General features: G+C 48.3%; 1 protein-coding gene across 1 annotated transcript in view; it reads right to left on the reverse strand.

Moving 5' to 3' along the window:
• Positions 1 to 7,417: 7,417 nt before the first annotated feature.
• The window catches only part of LOC144158642 (heat shock 70 kDa protein 14-like), a 50,408-nt gene continuing 36,103 nt past the window's right edge, over positions 7,418 to 21,722 (reverse strand). Inside the window, exons 10-14 of the mRNA XM_077689675.1 lie at positions 17,359 to 17,487; positions 16,071 to 16,160; positions 13,880 to 14,047; positions 10,748 to 10,806; positions 7,418 to 9,858 (exon numbers count right to left, since the gene is read on the reverse strand). Coding sequence (XP_077545801.1) covers positions 9,750 to 9,858; positions 10,748 to 10,806; positions 13,880 to 14,047; positions 16,071 to 16,160; positions 17,359 to 17,487 — 555 coding nt within the window. The 3' untranslated portion in view covers positions 7,418 to 9,749. The remainder of the gene's footprint in view (positions 9,859 to 10,747; positions 10,807 to 13,879; positions 14,048 to 16,070; positions 16,161 to 17,358; positions 17,488 to 21,722) is intronic.

The raw sequence follows: 21,722 nt of genomic DNA on the forward strand, positions 1-21,722 counted from the left end.
AACGATACTTTTCAGTTGTAATCACTCCTTGACGAGTTTGAATAATCCGTTATTCGATATTCATTCCAACAAGCAGTAGTATTTAAATTTCTAGTATCCGAAGACCTTCAAAGTATTTGTCACTGAGCTTCTCTGCGTTAGCACTTCCTGCACAAGGCAAGTCTAAGCTGGCCCGTTTTTTTCCTCCCTCTGTTTACTTGCCTTGCGTCTCTCTCACATTGGCAAACCAGGCTTGGGGACACGCCAGAACGACGGTCAAGAGAAGAGAACTACTACAGGATGCCAAAGACGCGGGCTTCAACCTGGTGACGGACCCGTCGCAACCCACAAGAACCGGTACGTCGGTGGCGAGGGATACCACCCCGGACCTGACGTTCGTCAAGATGGGGACGGCGTGCTCGCGTGAAGCGCAATGGCGCAACACGGGAGCAGACCTTGGCAGCGACCACATGATAGTGGAGGTCCGAATCCCGCTCGCCGGCCGCAACAACTACGGCAAGAAAACGCACAAGCTCACGGACTGGGAAGCGTTTCGCCGGGCGCTACCCGAAACGCACGACGACATACAAGACATAGAAGAGTGGACCACCGCCATCATGAAGACGGTGGACGACGCTACTCAAGAAATAGAAACGGACGAGGGCATCGACAAGATGGACAGCCGCTTGGCGCACCTTCTGGAAGCCAAGAGCTCACTGAAGGCCCGCTGGCTAAAACAACGCACCAACCGTCGGCTGAGGAAACGGATCGCCGAACTCAACAAACAGATCGAAAAGCACTGCAGGGTGCTGTGCGCCCAGCAATGGAACCAGGCGTGTAACGAGGCGGACGGCATGATGCACACGGGAAAGACGTGGAACATGCTACGACACCTCCTGGACGAGACCACGACCAAGAGTACCCAACACAACAACCTCGCCCGTACGCTCCATAGGGCCATCATGGAACTGGGAGAGGACGAGGTCAAGAAAGCACTGGATGCCAAGTACCTCCCGACCACCCCCACCGAGGACCATCCGGGTTACCTCGGAGAGGAGAATGCGGAGCTAGACAAGGACATAGAACCATGGGAAGTGCGCGACGCGCTGCAGAATCTCAACAGAAGATCGGCGGCGGGACCTGACAGGGTCACCAACAAGGCGCTCAGGAACCTAAACGACGCGGCAGTGGAGGCGCTGACGCGCTACTTCAACAAGTGCTGGCGCGCAGGCCAACTCCCCAAGCAGTGGAAGGCGGCCAAAACGATCCTTATACCAAAACCCGGCAGGCCCCCCGAGCATAGAGAACCTTCGACCAATTTCACTCACGTCGTGCGTGGGGAAGGTGCTGGAGCACGTCCTCATGAACCGGTGGCAACGCTACCTAGAAGACGCAGAGCTCTACCCCAACTCCCTCATAGGATTCAGAAATAAGCTGAGCACGCAGGACGCCATGATCCTGCTAAAACACGAGATCCTGGACGACGACACAATGACCAGAGACAATAGAGCGGTGCTTGGCCTGGATCTGCAGAGTGCGTTCGACAAGGTCCGACACTCGGCAATCCTAGGACAAGTCTCTAAACTCAACATGGGAGGGCGGACGTACTACTACATCAGGGACTTTTTGACGAACAGAACGACCAAGATCTGCGCGGGATACCTGCAGCTGCCCGAAAAGAAGCTTGGCAGCGTCGGCACGCCGCAGGGTTCAGTCATTTCCCCGCTGCTGTTCAACCTGGTGATGATCGGCGTGGCAAATCGGTTGGAAAGGGTGGCGGCCGTCCGCCACACCATCTACGCCGACGACGTCACGCTGTGGGTCCCAGGAGGCAGCGACGGACATATCGAGACCACTTTGCAAGAAGCTATAGACGCAATCGAAGAACAGCTCGACGGATCGGGCCTCGTCTGCTCTCCGACCAAGTCGCAGTTGCTGATACTCCCACCGAAGGGCGTTAGGAAACGCAAAAGAGACGACCGGTCAAGCATCGTCTTACACACGGCAAACAGACAGGTCATCCCGGAGGTCGACCAAATCAGGGTGCTGGGCATGCTTCTCGAACGAACGAGGGTCAAAGGCGCCACAGTAACCAAGCTGACCACGAAAGCCGACGCGGCCATGCGCCTTGTCCGCCGAGTCTCCAACAGAAGGGGGGGCATGAAGGAGGAGAACCTGATGAGGCTTGTACAGTCCTTCGTCATAAGCCACGTCGCGTACGTCGCCGCGTTTCACAACTGGAGGGCGTGCGAGAAAGCCAAGATCGAGGCGACAATACGTAAGGCGTACAAGACGGCTCTCGGCCTCATCAGAAGTACGAACACTGACAAACTCGCAGCGTTGGGGGTGCACAACACCCTCGACGAAATCGCGGAAGCACAGAAGACGGCGCAGTTTGAGCGCCTGTCGGGCACCAGAACGGGACGGTACATCCTCCGACGCCTGGGGTACGTGCCCAAGGATGGAGGACAACCAGCAGGGGAACCGCTGCCAGAGGGAACGCGGGCACGGCTCGTCGTCTGTCCTATCCCTCGCAATATGAACCCAGAACATAACAAGGAACGAAGGACCGCTCGGGCCAAGGCCCTGGTAGACCTATACGCAAGCGACAACGGGGCAGTGTATGTGGATGCTGCGAGACACCAAGATGAAGAAGACGTCTACGCGGCGGTGGTGGTGACAGCCATGACGGGAGACACGAAGACGGCGGCGAGCGTTCACGCCAAGAAAACACATCAGGCCGAGGAGGTAGCGGTGGCACTCGCCCTAGCAGACCCTGGGTGCACGACGGTCCTTTGCGACTCGAAAACGGCGATCCGCAACTATGCCAAGAACAGTGTGTGCGGTGAGGCCGCGCGCATTCTGCGCAAGGCCGAAGCCAACGGCTGCGTCAGTAGAGGCAGTGTGGTGCTCAAGTGGTTCCCGGCCCACATGGGTAGAACCGTGGCGGGCCAGGTGGGCAACGCGAACCACAACGAGACGGCCAACGCAGTCGCGCGAGGACTTGCACGCCGCGCGACGAACAGCGCCCAGGCCGCCTCGGACGACGTGGACGCAGGCGCCGAAGATTACGACGGAACCAAGGATACGATGACCAGCTACAACGACGTTGTGCGGTGGTACAGACTGTGTCGACGAACGATGCCGCCTCCCCACCCGAGGTTGACTCGGGAGGAGGCCGTATTATACAGACAATTACAGACGGACTCCGTGATCACCCCGGTGCTCGCGAAGTACATGTGCCCAATGGTGTACGACAGTGATGTGTGCAAACTCTGTGAGTGTGAGCGGGCCACGCTGACCCATATCATGTGGGACTGCAGAATCAGCGCGACGAAGGCAGCAGAAGAAACGACGCTTCCACAACCCTTAGAGGCGGCGAAGTGGACTTATGACTACGACGTGCAACTCCAGGCAGTCCAGCAGGTCTCGGCGGCCCTAGGTTTGCAGCGACCGAGCGACCCCACAGAGGGGAGGGGGAGTGGTGGCTCTCTCCGACCCGAGCGGGGAAGCAAGGGCGCAGGTCCTAGGGTCAAGCCGGGACGACGTCCAGGCCGCGTCACGGCTAGGATGAACCTCTCGTGAAAGGGTCGTCCGAAACCGCTCTGCAGGCGACTAAATAAAGTTGCTCTCTCTCTCTCTCTCTCTTGCACAACACGCTAGCTATGCAGAAAAGCCGGACACACAAAAGGCAGCATAAGAGTGCTTGGCCAGTTCAGCTGCCCGAGTGAATCTTTTGGCAATACAACATGCATTCGCATAGAAGTCAGCCTCAAAAGGTGGACAGTGAACATGAGTGGCCGACTGAACATGGGCAAGCAAATTGTTTGATATTGCGATCATCCATCTCTTTTGCAAGCCCAAAAGAGCTTCCAGCACACTCATAATTGAGAACCAGTGCTATATGCAGTGAAGTGCGCTTTGCTTGCTGGGATCAGCTCGGATATGGTTGCACAGTGTACACAATCCCATAAAGTACCGTATTTACCCGATTCTAACGTGCACTTTTTTTCCGAAAAAATAGGCCGAAAAATCGCATGCGCGTTAGAATCGGATACAAAACCGAAACTGCCGAAACAGCGGAAATTTCGTCCCACCCATCGCCATCGCCATCTCAAGATGGCGCCAAAACTTTTAGCAACGATTTTTCGGACGCAGCAAGCCTATCGGCGTTCACACAAATCGTCAAATCTTTTCACTTGCGCGCTTGATAACAGCAATGGCAGCAGCAGTTCCCACGCGTTCAAAACGAGCGGTCGGCTGAAGCGTGCACCTCTGGAGAAGCTCTCGGGATGGGCGTGCGAGGCGTGGGCCACGATCCCATCGACCATGGTTGAACGTTCGTTCAGAAGTGTGGCATCGCGAACGCGCTAGAAGGCACCGAGGCCGAGATGTTGTGGTCAGCGGAGAGCGACGAGGAAGGAGCAAGATGAATGAGATTACTTCGGGAAATAAATCGCCCGTTTCTCTCGCATTCGTTTGTCTGGGTCACAAAGTTCCGTGCGCGTTACAATCGGAGGTGCAAGTTTTTTCGTTTTTTTTTTGCCAGGAAAATCAGGTGCGCGTTAGATTCGGGGGCGCGTTAGAATCGGGTAAATACGGTACTATAATTGCATCAGAAATAAAAGCCTTCTAATCAAGGCACTGCCTTCTATGTTTTATGGCGGTAACATGCAGGGGTGAGACAGCTGCGCATATTGCACAGTTTTGATACAAATGCGTTTTCTTGCGCCAGGCTGCTCCAAAAGCTTGAAAATTGCAAAAATTGCGCCAAACTGCTCCGAAAGAGTATGAGAGCCAAGGATTTTAACGCTCCCGTCAATTTCAGAGGGGGAAATTGCTTACTGATGGCATAATTTTACAGCACCTTGAAGGTGATAGTGTTTGTAAAGGTTTAATTGATTGATCATAAAAAACCCGCAGAAAATTGTCCACGGGATAGTTTTTTCGAAAGTCAGAATGTCGGGTTGCACATGTTACATTGTGCGAAGTTTTAAAGTTTTCCCATATAAAGTTTTCACAAACTGCTTGTGCAAGTTGATTTTAAAACGGCAATTTTGGGAGCGCCGCATCTCCAGAACGACATTACTGCTTGGTGTGGTGAAGATTGGAAAACATGGCCGCTGGGCGAAGCAGTTTCTCGTGGTTCAGGCAGAGTGCGCTTCGCCAATTTCTACCGCAGTTTCGGTTATGGGGGTGGCCGGGTTTACGTTTGACCTGTTACGGGAAGTTGCGCGACTCGAAATACGGGAGTTCATCAAAAGCAACGTGGTTCCCGCAATTTCGCCGTGTTTCGGCCTTGAGTGTGAGGCGCGGTGCGTGCTTGAAGTGAAATTCAGGACTCATTGCGGCGTTATAAAACGCCGAGTTATTGTTGCTATTGAAAGTGAGCTTGCGAGCGGCGGGAGTGGGACGATGAACACTGCAGAAGTGGCGGCGCAGGCTGCATCACCGCCAAATGTTCAAGCAGTGTCCGATTGCGGGACGGGCTATCGCACGCTAGTAATAATGGTCCATCTATCTGAATTGAAATTTAATGCCAAAAGGGAGGTAACTAAACATACCAATACTCTAATTACAATCACTGTGAACGCCCACCTTGGGGCTTGAAATGGGAGGGCTGGTGGGGTGCGACGACTGCCACCTCGCTTTGCGCAATTTTTGCCGTGGCTCTCAGTTGTGTGTAACGCAGAGTCTGGGATTACAAAAATAACTTCGGCATTCACGGGATAATAAAAGTTCCTTAAAATTGCTTAGTTTTTCAATTAGATATTTTCGACGGAACTCGGCGGTATTTATGCATTGAGGCAAGAATGTAAAAATAGTTTGAAAAAGGTACTAGTTCGTTCCTTGTGATACTCAGGTAGAAAAAACTTTATTGAAAGGCTGTTTCAGTGTTATGTACGTTCAAAACCGATTAAAAAGCGCACTCCCCCCCCCTAAGTGGCCAAAAATGATTTTTTAGGCTCCGAATCAAGGTTCTTCTGCTCCAAAATCGAAATTTCGCTGCTCCAAAAGCTGCTCCCAAATCTGGTTCAGCTGTCTCGCCCCTGTAACATGTTATATGCTGCTATGGTGAACATCTTACCGCCATAGAACATGGCGGCGGTAGCATGTTCTGTGGCGGTAACAGCAGATGCATTCGTTGGGCGAAGGGAAAAGGAAAAAAAAAAATCCAAACTTTTGATGCCCAATATGGAGGTGCATTTAACGCACTCGTATGCATGTGAGCATAAGAGCTAGCACCAAGGTATATTAGTGTTACATCGTGTGTGCGCAGCAAATGAACCACCTTAATTCAAAAAAGAAGAAGAAAAAAAAAACCCTAGGCCACAGTTGATACGGGAAGTGTAAATGGCTTAGTTTAGGATTCAGCACGAGGCATGGAGCAGACATTCATGGTGTTCCGAAGCTCTCACAATTTCAAGCGGAGACAAAATATTTTTTGTGCTTACTGTCATCGCCAAAATGGCCAGTTTTATAAATTGGCAACCCAACATTTAACTGTTGCACGTAACAAATTGCCGTTACTCAATGTTTGGGACATTTTATCGTGGATGTGCTTTGCACCTTATTCTTAGAAACAGGAACTTATTTACAGCCTTATGCTCTCCCACGGTGAACTTTTCCAGTGGTGCCGTCACATTCACTTTGCGCTTAAAAAAAAAGAAAACGGGTACCCAATTTATCCACCCCCTATGAATATAAAATACCTGTTTAACACGTCCTGCAATTTACAACTTCTGAGCTCAAGTTTGTTTGGCTAGACACTTATCAGCAGGCCTTCTTTCACACACAGATACGCCATTAAAAAGACTGCTTCAAAATCAATCTTTCTTTGATTGGATACGAGGTTTTACGTGCCAACGCAACGCAGGCGATGAGGTGCGCCGTAGTGGAGGGCTCCGGATTAATTTTGACCACCTGGGGATCTTTAACGTGCGCCAAAATCTCATACACATGGCCGTTTTTGCTTTTCGCCTCCATCAGAAAAGCGGCTGCGCGGCCAAGAATCGAATCCGCATCCTCGTGCTCAGGAGCACAACGCCTTAGCCACTGAGCCACCACGGCGGGTAATGCAACCTTTTTGTTTTTCCTATGGAGCCGGGGATTTCAACAACACATCTTTTTTTATCGAGGGGGGAGAAAAAGCTCCATTCTGGCAACCTGAGCATTAAACGGCACACGGAAAAACAGCAGAGAGCTTCAGTACGACGTGAAACAGGTGCGTTTATTGCAGCAGCTGACACTCTCTGCAAGGGGAGGCAATGCGCGTATGTATGTACAGGTCTCGACGAGGACTCGCAGCACTTGGCAGAGTAACATTTCACCCCCATCGAAAAAAGAGCATAGCAAAATACAGCCTCGTCTCACTTTGGGGCAAAAAAAAATATAAGCATGCTGACACAGTGGCTTCAAAGGACTGATGGGAAGTTGGCCTTGGTAGGTTTTGCACAGCTGAACTACATCCTGTGCACCTCTCGAGCATCAATCACTTCACAGGGGTGGGTTTCTTTGAGGACCACAACTGGACATGTGAAGTGTGAAGCGTAAAAAAACTATGGCAACACTGAAGGGGGGGACACGACTCTTAGAACAGCTTCCTTTATTTGTTAACTTTGTGAAACTTGTCAGCTTTGCTGCTTTTTTCCCCACTGATTTCAAATATGCCACCATTTTTTTAGTATGTCAAATAGTTCCCAAAATAATTAGAGATCATTGCCCACTTTTGGGTCAAACAATAGACAAAACAGTGTTAGTCATAAAACTAATCTTTATATTTTTTAGTACTACTAACCCTGGTGAGTGTGATGAAGAGAGGTGGTTTTTTGATGCACTGCTTGGAACTAATTTTACAGCTCACTAAACCTTCATAGCACCAGTGGCAAGGGACCATTTCGAATGCCCATTTCAAATGCCAAAGTTTAATGAGCTGTAAAATTTGTTCTAAGCGGTGCATCAAAAAACTGATTCTCTGATTGCACTCCCCAGGGTTCATAGTATTGGAAAATATGGGGGTTACAGTTTTATGGCTAACGCGGTTTTGTTTATTGTTCCTCCAAAAATGACTATCTCCAATTATCTTGGGAACTAATTCGCTTACTAAAAATTACTGGCATATTCGAAATCGGCAGAAAAATAGCAGCAAGACTGACAGTTTCACAGACTTTAGTTAAAAATAAATTGTTTTAAAAGCATTGTCCTCCCTTAAACCAACTTACTAAATATTCCTCTCATTAGTGGGGTTGCAAAGGACAGATTACCCAACTCGCAAGCGAGCTGTTTGTGACTTCTGTCGCAGGCTTATGTAAAATATGGTGTGTACGTGCGTAGGTTTTTGGGTGCCTTGAACGCAGGTGCACTGTTACTTCAATGCACAAAACAAAAAGTAACTTTACGTAACTAGCTGCAAAATCACGCAAACCGTTGAAGCCAAGCGATTAAGACAACAGTGAGGGGAATCCAATACGGCAAGATATATATATACTCCTTGCTATTACATGCTGGTAACAAATTTTTTCCAGTGCAGCAGCGCTTGTACTGAAAAGGAGTCTTGGAATTGTCGAAAACAGTTTGACACCTGGGCACACAGCGTATGCAAGTTATTCATTGCCTTGCGACAATATCTCGGGCACGTTAGCCAAGAAAAATTAAAAAGAAAATGCGAATCAATGTCTAGACTGCTTTTGAAGACTCAATGTTGGACCACAACACACTTGCTTTTGCCGACCGCCTTTAGGCAACGAAGATTGCAAAAGCAAGCTGTTCACATGGACGCAAGAACTTAATTTTTGCCGCACATAGGTCCAAGGACTCGTTTACTCGGAGAATGATGCCGTGTGCAGTAGATCACCCGTGTAAGCCTGAAAATTTTCCCTTTGAGACACTTAAACGAGCTCCATTTAGTTCGGGGAACAAAACTAAAAGTAACAAGAAACACATCCAAGGCTTGTGTACTTTATTTCATTGCAGACTGTTAACTCACTGCACTCTTCTTTTTGTTACCACAAATAAATTTGTCCACTCATTTCTGGCAGCCATTAAGTCCGATGCCCTTCTTCCTACATGCGTACGTAACCCCGCTACTGCAGCGCACACAAGTGCATCGCATCTGCCGCTTAAATTTAAAATTGGCCTCTAAAGCAAGGCTTCCACCTCAGCACAAGGCAAACGTAAGTATGAGGTTCAGGAGAGGGCCAACGAGAGAAATTTTAAATCAACCTGCCTTCAGCCCTGTTCCAAAATTAGCGACAGCGTTTCTTCTCCCCGTGGACCACTGCGGTGCAAGTCCAGTCGGCTTGCAAGACCACCAAAATCCACACTGCAATCTCACCCGTACAAAGTGCTTGCCCTTGTCTCTTAGCTAGCCTCAGTGTTGCAAGCCCAGCCCTCGCAATATCACCATTACGCACATCTCCCGAGAGGTGCAAATTTTCGCCTTTCCGAAATACGCCCGTCTTTGGATGACAAGATCAACGCGACAAGCAAAAATGGCACTGCGACAACAGCGCAGAACAACACACAGCTCCTATTCACGCTGTACATAGAACAAAAGTGTTTTTTTTTTTTTCTTCACAGCCATCAAATTTTCAAGCGCGCTCAGACACGCGAGAGAAGACTGCTGATGTTTCCTCCTCCCCCTCTTCTTGTCTAGCATTTTGCGGGAAGGTCGGAGTGAACGAAACCAGCGCAGATAATTTACAGCCTGGCAGGGGGCTGGCGAAGAGCTCCTCCCAGCTGATTACTAGGACCGCCAAACGGCGTGATCGTCAGCTCCCGGTCGAGTCCGGCGTAGCGGCTGTCGTCGTCGGGTCCAGCGTGACCGATTCCGTGCGGCTCTTGTGCTTGTCCGTGCACGACACATGCACCGATCCGTCGCTGCAAAGGACATGGAGAGAACAGATTGCACGTTATCAGGAAAAGTGACTCGCACTTTTGACTCTGTCAATCAACTCCACGAGCAGAGCTGTAGTGCTGAACAGCTTCAGCGTCTACGATTCCCATTGCCTTCCTGTAGTGTCCTTCGCAAAGCGCAATCACTGTCATACGGGATTGGCCCAAGAGTTAAATGAGCCATGAAGACAGAGAGAGAGAGAAAAAAAAAGGCCACCATCCTGCCCTGCGAACGTTAATGTCCAGCAAAGCTGTATCAAACACCACACATGCTGATGGGGGGCATGTCTTATTATTACTTTACAGTAATGGTAGTGGTGCAGCTAAATCTCAGTACAACTAACACCACATCAATGAGCTTTCCGGATTAGCCAAAATTGAAGAAATCCCCCCCTGACTGCTGTATAGTTCTAAAGTAAAAGTATTTCGCTATTACGTACTTCAGAATAGCGAGGTTTTCTAGACAACTATTGTTTTTATTCAATCCCGTGGCATATTAACAACACCTCAATACTACGAACAGATGTTTTGGAGTCCGGGGATTTGTTGTCTTTTGCTTGTCACCGTTATCAGCAGTGAGCGGATAACGTTGCCACAGCCCATTATGGCGAATCACTCCTCTGCACTTCCAACAGCTTTCACATTGAGTGGAGCAGCTTGAATTTTTTTAATGAATCAAACCTTGCATTCTGTCTTTATGGCCCCCCTTAAAGCTGCCCCACCAAACAGACACAACTGGTCTCGGCACAGTACGATGATACTATGAGCGCTCCATCAAAAAAAAAAAAAAAAAAAAAAAAAAAAAAAAAAAAAAAAAAAAAAAAAGGAAAGGAAAAGAAAATGAAGGAGATGGCTCTGCGCATCAACCACTTACCTGCGGACACTGACATTGGCAACCAGGGAAGACTCCTCCTCCAGACCGTCCATGCAGACCTGCAGAGTGTTCATCAATGAGTCCACAGTAGGCGGAAACAGAACAGCCAGATGACAAAGCACGTGCCCACAGCCTCATCTTTTCCTACCCTCCTTTCTGTTAGCGCATAGGTGCATGCAGATGCCGCCAGCAGAAGACCATTGGACCGCTTGCTTCAGTTTTCATTTAAGTATCAGCAGTTGAGTGTTTACCATATTTACTCCATTCTTGCACGCACTCTTTTTATTGGGCAGAAGCCTTATAAGACTCTCTGGCCTTGTGCAACCCTGCTAGCAGGAAACATGCATTCAGGCCGATACAAAGAAACAATCATCTGACCCTAGGGCAGCCAGAAGCAAAGTAAGTGTAACGCACGACCAGCCAGGTATAAGGGCTGATTAATGATTACCAATGCTAATGGTTGGATGGATTAAGGCACGGATTAACGTGGACGTGACTGAACTTTGACGTAGCACCGATGTGGTAAAAAAGTACCCATCAGAATAGTACAGCCGGAACTGGAACCACCCCATCGACGGTGGGAGTGAATAATTATCGCTTAGCTTTCGCCTTTAACGCACGTAAGCAGACTTAAGTGCCCTGAGAATCTTTTTGTCTTGCTGGGAAAATGAGTCCCAAAATTACATGCCTCTTGCAAATCAGGCACAAGTGAAACTGTACTGGACCGCACCTATCATAAATGGCACTGCAGATTAATCATAGTTTCCTGTTTGCACGAATAACACTTCAAATAAATAAATAAATAAATAAACCATGTTTCATGCCAACACAGCAGAACAAAAAAAGAAAAGTGAGGGAAGAAATCTCTCAGTGCGTGATGAGGTCGGCTGCCCACGCAGATTCAGAAAATACGCGAAAACTTTTGGCACTTTTTTATTTTTTGGTTGCACAAACCAGGATCCCGGCACCAGATTTGCGCCTCCTTGGTGATGCCCTTTTGTTTCCTTCAAATTACCCCAGTCACGGCACGATCAAAAGTTGCTCAAATAAAATAACTTGTGACGCTGTTGTACACACGTAGTCCTTGCTGTACAGTTAAACCTCGTTATAACGAAATTGAAGGGGCGCCGCGATTTGCTCGTTATAGCCAATATTTTGTTATAGCCATAGCCGACATTTACTGCAAATATTACGCATTGTAGTGACCTAAAACAAAAAATGCGCGAAATAGCATCTTGCTGCACGGCGGTAGTCAGTAAAATAAACACATTCCGGAGGTAAAAAAGAAAAGTCACGAACCTAGTTTATTGCAGTTCAAAACTCTTATTTCAAACAGACTTGCTACGAAGAAGTCCGTAATTGGACGTTGATGCACCTTCCTGATGCGAGCGATGGCTCCCTCAGCTGCGGCCGCAACGTTCACGCCATCTTCGCCGCCGCCCTCGTGCGCGCCGAAGTAGCGACGCAGAACGTCCACTACATCTAATGCCTCCAACGCCGTCCTAAGCGCTTCTTTTCAAGCCACGTGCAACAGCGCTGACGATTGACTCTCGGTTGCTCACGATGGTGGACAGCGTACTCGTCCACACGTCAGTCTCTTGCCACCTTACCACGGAGTGCACCTTACCTTCCTTCGTGCCCGATGCGACGGCTTTTATCGGAGCCGTCTTACTTTTGTTCAAGCGTGATAGTCTTTCGCTTTCGGTTACCGCCTGTCGCACTCGCGTTGTTGGAATCACGCGGGCAGTACGATAAACTACGCAGCGACGTCGGCGATACGAACAGGGGAGGAGGGGGGTGGGGAGAGGGAGGCGACGCAACCGCGCGCGCCGTGTGCATTTTCTTTCCTCCATGATTGGGGTTCTTCCGCGGATAGTCCGCGGATTCCCCAAAGCCATAGGAATACGTGGGAAAATCGAACGTCGGACTGCTTCTCGGGGAGCCCGCGGTGAGTCCGAGACTGTAAATCGAAGGGCCCCATTGTCTGCATGCCGCGCGCAGCGAGAGGAGGGTGGGGGCTTCGCGGGCGCAGTGTCCGCATGGCGCGCCATCCAGCTTCGCGCGCGTGGCGGGAGTTTTGAACTGCTAATACAGTTGCCGCGTCGCGCACTGTCTCAAATCCGCGATGCGCACTGTTGTAAAATTAGTTCAAAATTCGATTTCTCAACGAAATTTGTTCGTTATATCGCGTAACGGGGAAATTTTACCTTGTTAAAACGAGGTTTTGAATACATTGGTTTCTATGGGGTCGTTCAAGGGGAATCACGATTTGCTCGTTATATCCATTATTTCGTTATAGCCCGTCTCGTTATAACGAGGTTTAACTGTACTTGCAAGGCAACTGCAATGCAACCCCAATGCAATGCTACATGAGAAACCCGATCGTTCACGCCAACAAGTATATCCCTGCCTTGGCAAAATTTTACGAAAGCTTAAATGCGGCGATATCTTTTTTTTTCATCACTTGCTAACCGTGATTCATTCTTGTTCACTCCACTGCAAATGGGTGCAACTTTTACGTATACAGAAGAACGCAAACAACAATACATCTCAGACACAATGCCAAATAGCGTATGAACCTTAGCAGAAAGGGTACAAAGTTTTGTGTGCAACAATTCAGCGTACAGCATCAAAAGAGATCTTGGGCTTGCTAAAAACTAAAAAAAAAAAAAAAATCCCCCAGAAATCGGTATTATGCGCTATTTTAATGACATACAAGGTATAAAGATGGTATCTTGTTTTGTGCACCTGGCAAGCTGCAGAACTCCAGTGTCCCCTGAATGACCCCTGATTCCCTACATTTCAAAAGTACCTGTCGTGACCTCTCCCAACTAACCCTTTCCGTGTGTGCAATCAACTGTTGCCCACATCCTCCTTGCTTCATTTACAAATCTGTTAGAGCAATTACAGCACAAAAAGGTATGCTAACGTTTATTCGTACAAATATAAGTTCTGCAAATGTATCCTGGGAAAAAAAAAAAAAAAAAAAGCATTTTTTTATGTCGTGTTTTTGAGAGTAGCGCCAGAGCAGAGTGCTTGCTGTCTGCTGTAGTTCTTGGTTTAGCAAGGCGGCACTCGCGTTCAGTGCGATTCTGGTAGGGTGCTCAACAGAGCCTCAGGCACACCACCCACCCTGGCCAGAAGGGTTGCGCCGTCGTCCATTGCAGCGTCAGCGGCACCCTCGTACACCTCGAGCGTGACACTGCTTTCGCCTGCCACCCGGGCCACCGCCTGCTGCCACCGCGCAGGCACCGGTGTCCCGCGTCCGAGCACCTCCGTCAGCGAGCCCTCCGCACCGGTCTGCAGGGGAGCACGCAAACGTGTCAACTGGAGCGGGAAGTTGGTACTGGGGTAACTGAGGCACGTTTCCCAGTGCGTCTTGGTGGTGGCCATACGTTGCACATTACTGCGTACAAAAACACTGATCAGCTTGCATGGTGGACATACAAGTAGTGCCGAGTTTGCTACCAAATTCGTACAACCACCCCAGCATCCTGCATTCACACTCAATTGTGACGGCATGCTCGACTATTTTTTTTTTGTCTTCTACTTCCTAGTAAGGAGTGCTTTTTCGTTGTGTATTGTTTCTCTATTAGTGTATTGTATGCTTGTGTCGATCGGCCGTTTCTGTGTTCTTTTACGGCGAATGATGTGCGTTTACCATTTGCTTTTCTTTTGCTCCAAGAGTGACTGCGTGTACGGCTGCATTTAGTGCGTTTGCTTTACTTTTTTTACTGTATTTTTTTTTGTGTGCACAATGTATAAACACTTGTCGCGTGCTTCTGACATCATTTTTTGCTCTTTTATGTGAGCCCCTCCCCTCTACAATGCATCTATGCCCTGAGGGAAAAATAAATAAATAAATAAATAAATAAATATTACAATAACCAACCCCAAATATTCGTTGCACCTGAGTAAAAAAAGCACCTCACCGAAGAACAACACAATGACACCAGGCACAAATCCATGGGAACATTATACAATTGAACCCCGTAATACGGAAGCTGCCGAGGAAAGCCAAAAAAATTGCTTTTGTGGGAATTTTGTTGCCACGAGAATGAAACATAGATAGGAAAATCTCCTGCGAAACGAAAATTTATTTCTGAAAGTTTGTTGTATAACTTTGCGGCCCTTTCCTAGCAGCAACTCCAAAGCTCAGCTCTCACACTTACAAGTCTTTCATTGCTAGTCGTCGTGCACTCCTAAGAATGACCGAATCCTGTCAAAGGCACCCAAAACATCACAAGAGTTTACTGCCTCTGCGCGTTTTTCTCCTTGGCCCTCGGGCATTGAGCATGTCCAAGCATGCAAGCTAAGTCAAGCTTTTTCTGTTGACAAACTTGGACAGACAGTGGGACCTCACTGTTCCAATGCTGTTCGAGCACGAAACTAGGTGAGCACCGCATTTTTGATGTCCAGAAAGGCCACAGCTGTCACTGTTTTGTTTTGCGCACGTGCGCCATTAAGGGGGGACGTGGCAAGTAAAATGACTTTTTTATTTATGGACCAAATTGAATCAAATTATGAGTATTTATGTAGCTATTCATTCTAATAAAAATACTGAAATCAGATTAAAGATACCTTCTATAGTTTTTAAGTTAGAAGACTAATTACCTGAATCTTGCAATCAGCATAATTACCTAATTAGGCAAGAAGTCAACTAGATTTTTACGTCAGTGTGATCAGAAATGTCTATTCTGTGCAAGGAAGCTATTAGATTATTGCATTATATCCTTTAGGCATAAAGAAACAACAAGAGAAGTTTCACCTTCCTTTCGAAATCAGAAATAGTCTCATGTCAAAAAGAAAGTGAAACTTCTGTCTTTCTTTTTGGATACTTAAAGGAAATAAAGCAATAATCAAATAGCTTCCTTGCACAGAATGGACCTTCCTGGTGATGCTGACACAAAAATCTTGTTGAGTTCTTGCCTAATTAGTTAATTAATCTTGTGACAGCTCTGTGAAGGTAATTAGTCTGGTAACTCAAAAAATATAGAAGATAATTTTAAACTGAATGAAGTTTTGTTATAAGGTTAGTTAACTACTGAAAATCTCCTAATTTGACTAAATTTGGCCCATAATTAACAAAAATAGTTTTACTTGCCACGTCCCCCCTTAAAGAATGGCGCCCTTAGTTTTCAAAATGGTAGAGTGAGCTGCAGGCAGTTCCAAATTCTTGGGCGATCTACAACGGCGATCAGTGCTGGTCGCCCGGTGTTGATCAAGACAGGGCGATCAACACCAAATCGTCCCCCTTCGCTTTGTTGGTCGGGCAGGTGGCGCAACTGGACAGCGCCACCTCGCACGCCACAAACGGGCTCACCTTGACGTAGATGGAGCGGGCTAGGCAGGGAACCTTGACGTGCCGTGGAAGCTCCCTGGGTGACTCGTCTCGGGACGACAACAGGGCTGCCTGCCAGAGGCAAGGGAAAAGGGCAGAACAGGAAAGTCAGCTACGTCACTACCCAAATAGCGACCTTTGGACGTTGGCACTTCCCTCAACCCTCGCCCCAGACTCGCAAGCCTGATGATGTGCTGGCCATAGTTGCATACTAAAACACACTAGAGGGAAATCTGGAATGGTGCCCGTGTCAAGGCGACCCGCACTTCAACAAGCGGGCCATCACATACAGCAACGAAGCATTCCTTCATTACCTGTTATGGCTCGCCAACAAGCTTAAAAGTTGCCTGTGGCCGAAAGAAAGGGAAAAAAAAAAAAAAAAAAAAACAGTAGTATTGTAAAAGTAGTTTTGTCAATAGAAAAGTGGACCTCCAAGAGATTTATTTGACAGGGATTTTTTTGAATTTTCATGCAAAATAAACGAGAAGGAAAATGTTACTCTTTTTCATTGACTTTGGTTTCAGCAGCGATGAAAAGCCATGTGGCGAGCCAAGCCAAGCCAAGTAGGAGAGGAATGCTTCTAGCTGCCATGGTGGTGCCCACAACAGCACACAATTGCAGTATATATAATATTAGTATGGAGCGCTACGGTGCTTGGTTGTTTCCTTTTTTTTTCTTCAACCCAGCAGTGGGCATTCACTCATTAGCAAAGGCACAGCATCGTCCATCAACACCTTATCTGCACTCCCGCAGCAAGATACGTGCTAGTTATTTCTTCCTATGAGCTAACTGTACAACGGCCGATACCAGCAAAGACGGTGCACATTCCAAATTGGACCGTGACCCCTCATGCAGAACACACGAATTGATGAGACATAAAAAACAAACAAAAAAAAGTGACAAACAAAAAAAAGACAGGACAAGTGTTCTTCTTTCTCTGGTGCGTATTTTCTGCAATCCTTTTTCAAAAATCATGAACCAACCGGCCAAACAGCAAGTTATATGAAGTGACGAGAGCACACGCAAACGGCACACAAGCCAAGCACCACTGGTTGTGCTTGTGACATTGTTTTTACAAACAGCTATTGTGTGAAATAAAGCTGTTCACTTTTCCTTTCTCGGCCTCAGTGCTCATTTGAAAAATTCAAAGTGGACGTCTCTCTCTCTCTCTCTCTCTCTCTTCCACTAAAGAAAAAGAGTATTCATATCCTTTGATGGGCTCCTTTTCCAACAAGCCTTTCCCGAGAACCACCAAAGCGACCCCACTGACCTGCATGGCTGCCCCGAGGGCGATGACCTCGTCGGGGCTGTGGCTGTCTAGGAGCTGCGACGAGGGGAAGCGGGATGCCAGGAGGCTCCGCACCCTCCGAACCTTGGTCGACCCCCCGCACAGCACCACCTGTTGGGGGCAGGCACGCGAGTTCTCACTCGAAGGGACACACAACCGCTTTCCGTGGAGCATACACTCTCTACCACTAACAACAGGGCACCACTTGGAAACATTTTGAACAATCAAAACGGTTTCCTTCAAAGGACCCTAGAACGCTCGAAAGAGGAATTTTTTAGATCTACCAGTCTGCTGCTGCCAGAGGGAATGCTGGAAACCATGGCAGTGAGCCGTGCGGCAGTGTACTTTTTAACTGTATGCGAGATGAAATGAGGTATTTAAAAACTTGTTTCCAGCTAAAACCGCTATACGCCTCGAGCGCGGCCTGTAGGGGCGCCACTGAAATCCCCCTAGCGACCCGTTTCGAAAGCAGGCGCGGGAGTCCGCGTCCGGCTCCCCAGTGCCGCCGCTGCTTTTGCGGCACGTTCACGCCTGAGATTTACCGTTTGCGGGCGTTTGAAATCAGTGTTTATGTGGAGCAGTCACTCTGTTGTCAAATCGGGTGTGTTTACGAGAGTATAAATGTTTCTGGCGCGACCTTAGTGTGGTATATTCGATCTGTATAAGCGCCAGGTGTGTTTCACAGGCCAGCGTCGCGGAACGGGCGTATGATGGAGTCGATTGTAGTTACGCTGACCTGAATTTACTAGCAGTGTCTCCGTAACCAACGGGTCCTCAGATGTTCATGATACGGCTATACACTACAATTTAAATCGGTTTTGTTCGCAATCAGCGGAGCACTCATACCTGACAGCACGCCAGTTACGTTTGCTAATAAATACCTCAGATATTGATCACCACCATTTACAAGCCAGTCTGCGGTAATTTCGGAATATTCAACAAAAGTACGATGGACAATGCATAATTATACTCGGGGATCAGCACACGACAGAGCCGTCTTGTCGTGAGGTGAGCGCCCGGAAACATTCATCTGCTACATATATCTTCTGCGAGCAGCGCGGAGACGGGCTTAGAATATAATCCGCGCCCGCGACTAATCCTTCTTCGAAATATCGTCATATGGCACAGGGAGCCTGCAGAATAAAGCAGAAACTCAAAATCAGAGGACCTCACATACCACATGTGCACTCTTCCAACGACACCTTTCATCGCTTGTTGAACAGCCTGCCCTGTATACTTCCAAAGATGCGTCCGCCGTACGATAAGCTGTTTGTTGAAGTAGAAAAACAAAAGGAAAGTGAACGCGAGATTTGTGTGTGATTACTAAAACGTTCATTGCTTGATTCCGCTCCTCATTTGTACACAGCGTCCCCCTCCCCTCCCCCCCGCCGATGTCTCACGAAATAGCGGTGCATTTCGCGTATAGTTGGTCTGAACCCTACCTGGCTTAAGTTTCGACGAACGTCTTTAGCATGTCAGAAGCTGCACTGTGTTTTGTTTTTTTTTCATTTCTGTTAGAGCTATTACGTTTCTTAATTCCGCACTTGCACAGCATTTATTTTTCCGTGCTTTCATTAACTTGCCTTGGTTCTTGCTATATGGCGTGTGTGGGCACATATTTAACGACGCACAGGCTTGGAATATACTTAACATTTTCGCAGGGTTTATATCTTATAAGAGGCATAAGTTATTGTCTTGGATTGGGTAATCACATCCCCGATACATATTTTTCTGCGATGTATATATTCCAAACGAAGCCGCATTCGTTGTCCACGCAGCAAAATAAAGCCAACCTCTCATTGTGCCAGTATCAGGTCTAAACGAGGCGACAGTAGAATTCATTTGTGCCTGATGTTTTGGAGGTGACAGGGGTGATACGTTGCTGCCGTCGCCGACGCCCGGAAGAGCGGCGACGAAGCGCGAAGAACCGCGTCCCCGGGTAGCTCTTGCAGGCGATCGCGTACTCTACGAAGACGCAGCTACTTTTTAAATGACCTAAACGTACCCTTTGCCTATAGACGTCACCGTAACAAGTTTTTTTAGGGCGCGGAAAGGCGAAAAGAAGCGAAACAGAACCAAAACACGGCACGAGCCCCTATCAGTCACGCAGCGCAAATCCCGTCAACACCGCGGAGAAGCTGCGGCAGGCGGCGCAGCGATCGCAAAGCTCGAGGCGTATAGTGGGCAGTCTTCCCTATTCCTTCATGTGGTTTCTAAATCGCGCATTGAAAGCAGGTAGGAGGTGTTCGTATATACGCACGATTGCGCCTGGTCTTTTTCAGATTTCGGAAAGTTTGAGGCTAGATTAAAATGATGTCCACCAATTTATTTAGAAATTCCTTGTGGTTACCCTAGTACATAAAACGCTGGCTTTCATATTAGGTGGAAGACATGCACTCTGCAAAAAGTGGTTGGCTGTCTCTTTAAGAGAAGCTTACATAGCTAGGGTTTTGTGCATTTTTTGCATCTACGAACAGGAATTCCCAAGACTACATGCGTCCTCAATGTACAGTGTAGACCGCTTACAACGTATGTCGCGGGAGCCGCAAAAATCCGCACTATAAGCGGTACCGCACTATAACCAAAACGTGCGCGAATTCAGCCAAATTGCCACCTACCTCTCAAGTCATCCTAAATTTTTTATCACCCAAACGCACAGCACCTAAAAACGAAGGCAGGATCCTTATTTCGTATTATTTTTAACATCAGCGGCTGCTGCAGGGTCTCACACATTGCAAAAGCGCGGTCTTACAAACGGCGAGTGTGGCTTTAACTTCCGTTGTGTTTGTGTTTTGAAAGACCACAGCTGCGTTTTCTGAGTCTATGAAGATGCCGCAGGACATGATAAAAAAGGCCAGCGGGATTTTTTTTTTACCCCACCTTGTGTTCACGATGCCGAAGGCGGCGCTTATCAGCGCAACGTACTGGTATTGGAAATCTTCGCGCGGCTCGCTTGTTCGGAAAGAGCGGTGGCTTATCTGCACAACGTTCTAAAGCGTGAACCGCATGGAGCGATTTCTCGCGAAAACCTGCAATGCACGCCGCAGGCGCGGCGACGTCGGCGCGGACACCACTGGCGTTATGTGTGCGGCGCGGTATGTGTGCGGCGCGTCAGCACTGGCCGTGAAGCGGTGCAGGCAGCTCCAGCGACCACTTCTAACCGCTCGTTGAAATGCCGCAGCACGAGGCGCAAGCGAAGATGCTCATGCAAGAAAAGAGCTGATAATGTGACCGCACACGCTGCTTGTGAAAGTGCCCATCAAAAAATACAGCGGTGGTAAGCCTTCATCTGATCGAGGGACTTTAGCCTAAACACCTCTGGCGCGGCTAGCCGGCTCGGAGCGCTTCGAATCTCCCGCCATTAGGTGCGCGTCTTTCCATTGGTGCAAGTCGTCAGGCTCCTCCCACTGCCACGCGAAGAAGCCACCGCGAGCTTGGAATCGTAGACGCGAGCATGAAAAAAACGCACGCGCAACGTGTGCGAAAACGGGCCATGCGGTTCACGATTAATAGAAACAACTTGCCATGCGCGGACGGGGAGTCTGTCGCTATCTGCCGAGGTGCATCAAGCAAGGACAGCTGTGGTTATCACGTACGCGCGAACTAAAGGGTGCCTATTTTTTTCTTCTGTGTCGAAGTTGGAGGAGAGCAAGGGGTGCGCGCTGCGTCAGATGGCCGATTTCATCTTTTTTTTTTCTTTTGCTACCCTAAAACGATGCCCCAGCTGCACCGGTCGATCAGCAGACCCGCCGAAAAACCGCACTATAAACGGTATTGTGCTTCGGCCAACCGCATCTTAAGCGGTATGCTTATGCATTGAGTTCTATGGGAGGCAAACCGGTAGTCACAAAAACCCGCGTTATATCCGGTCCCGCACTATAAGCGGTTACGTTATAAATGGTCTACACTGTACAAGCCATTTTAAAGCGCAAGGCTTGTTGTATACTGCGAGGCGTTGGAAAAGGAATGTCCCCGTGTGTGTCTTCTCATGTTTCAAATGGTCTATGGTTTCAAAGGTGACCACACAATTATAGAACACACTGGAATATTCATCTTCCTCACGAAAAGAGGTTGCGACTTGGGCACGAAAGTGACAGAGGCCCTGAATGTGTCGAGAAAGCGTATCTCTAATTGAAGCTACTTAACCTAGAGAATGAAATGGCCTAAAGTTCTGTGCATTTTTCTTGTCCTGCGTGTGCAAAAACGCCATGAGGCAAAGCCAGCTTATCGCGACTGCTCAGCAGAAAACGTCTGTACCTGCATGTGACTTCCTTGAAAATGACCGCCATCAACATTCTGAGAAATAAAATATACTCATATTTTTTACCTATGTGGCACCTCCACGT

This window comes from Haemaphysalis longicornis, unplaced genomic scaffold, assembly GCF_048455015.1.
Source record: "Haemaphysalis longicornis isolate Haplotype H1 unplaced genomic scaffold, Haemaphysalis longicornis Haplotype H1 scaffold_10, whole genome shotgun sequence".
Taxonomy (NCBI): domain Eukaryota; kingdom Metazoa; phylum Arthropoda; class Arachnida; order Ixodida; family Ixodidae; genus Haemaphysalis; species Haemaphysalis longicornis.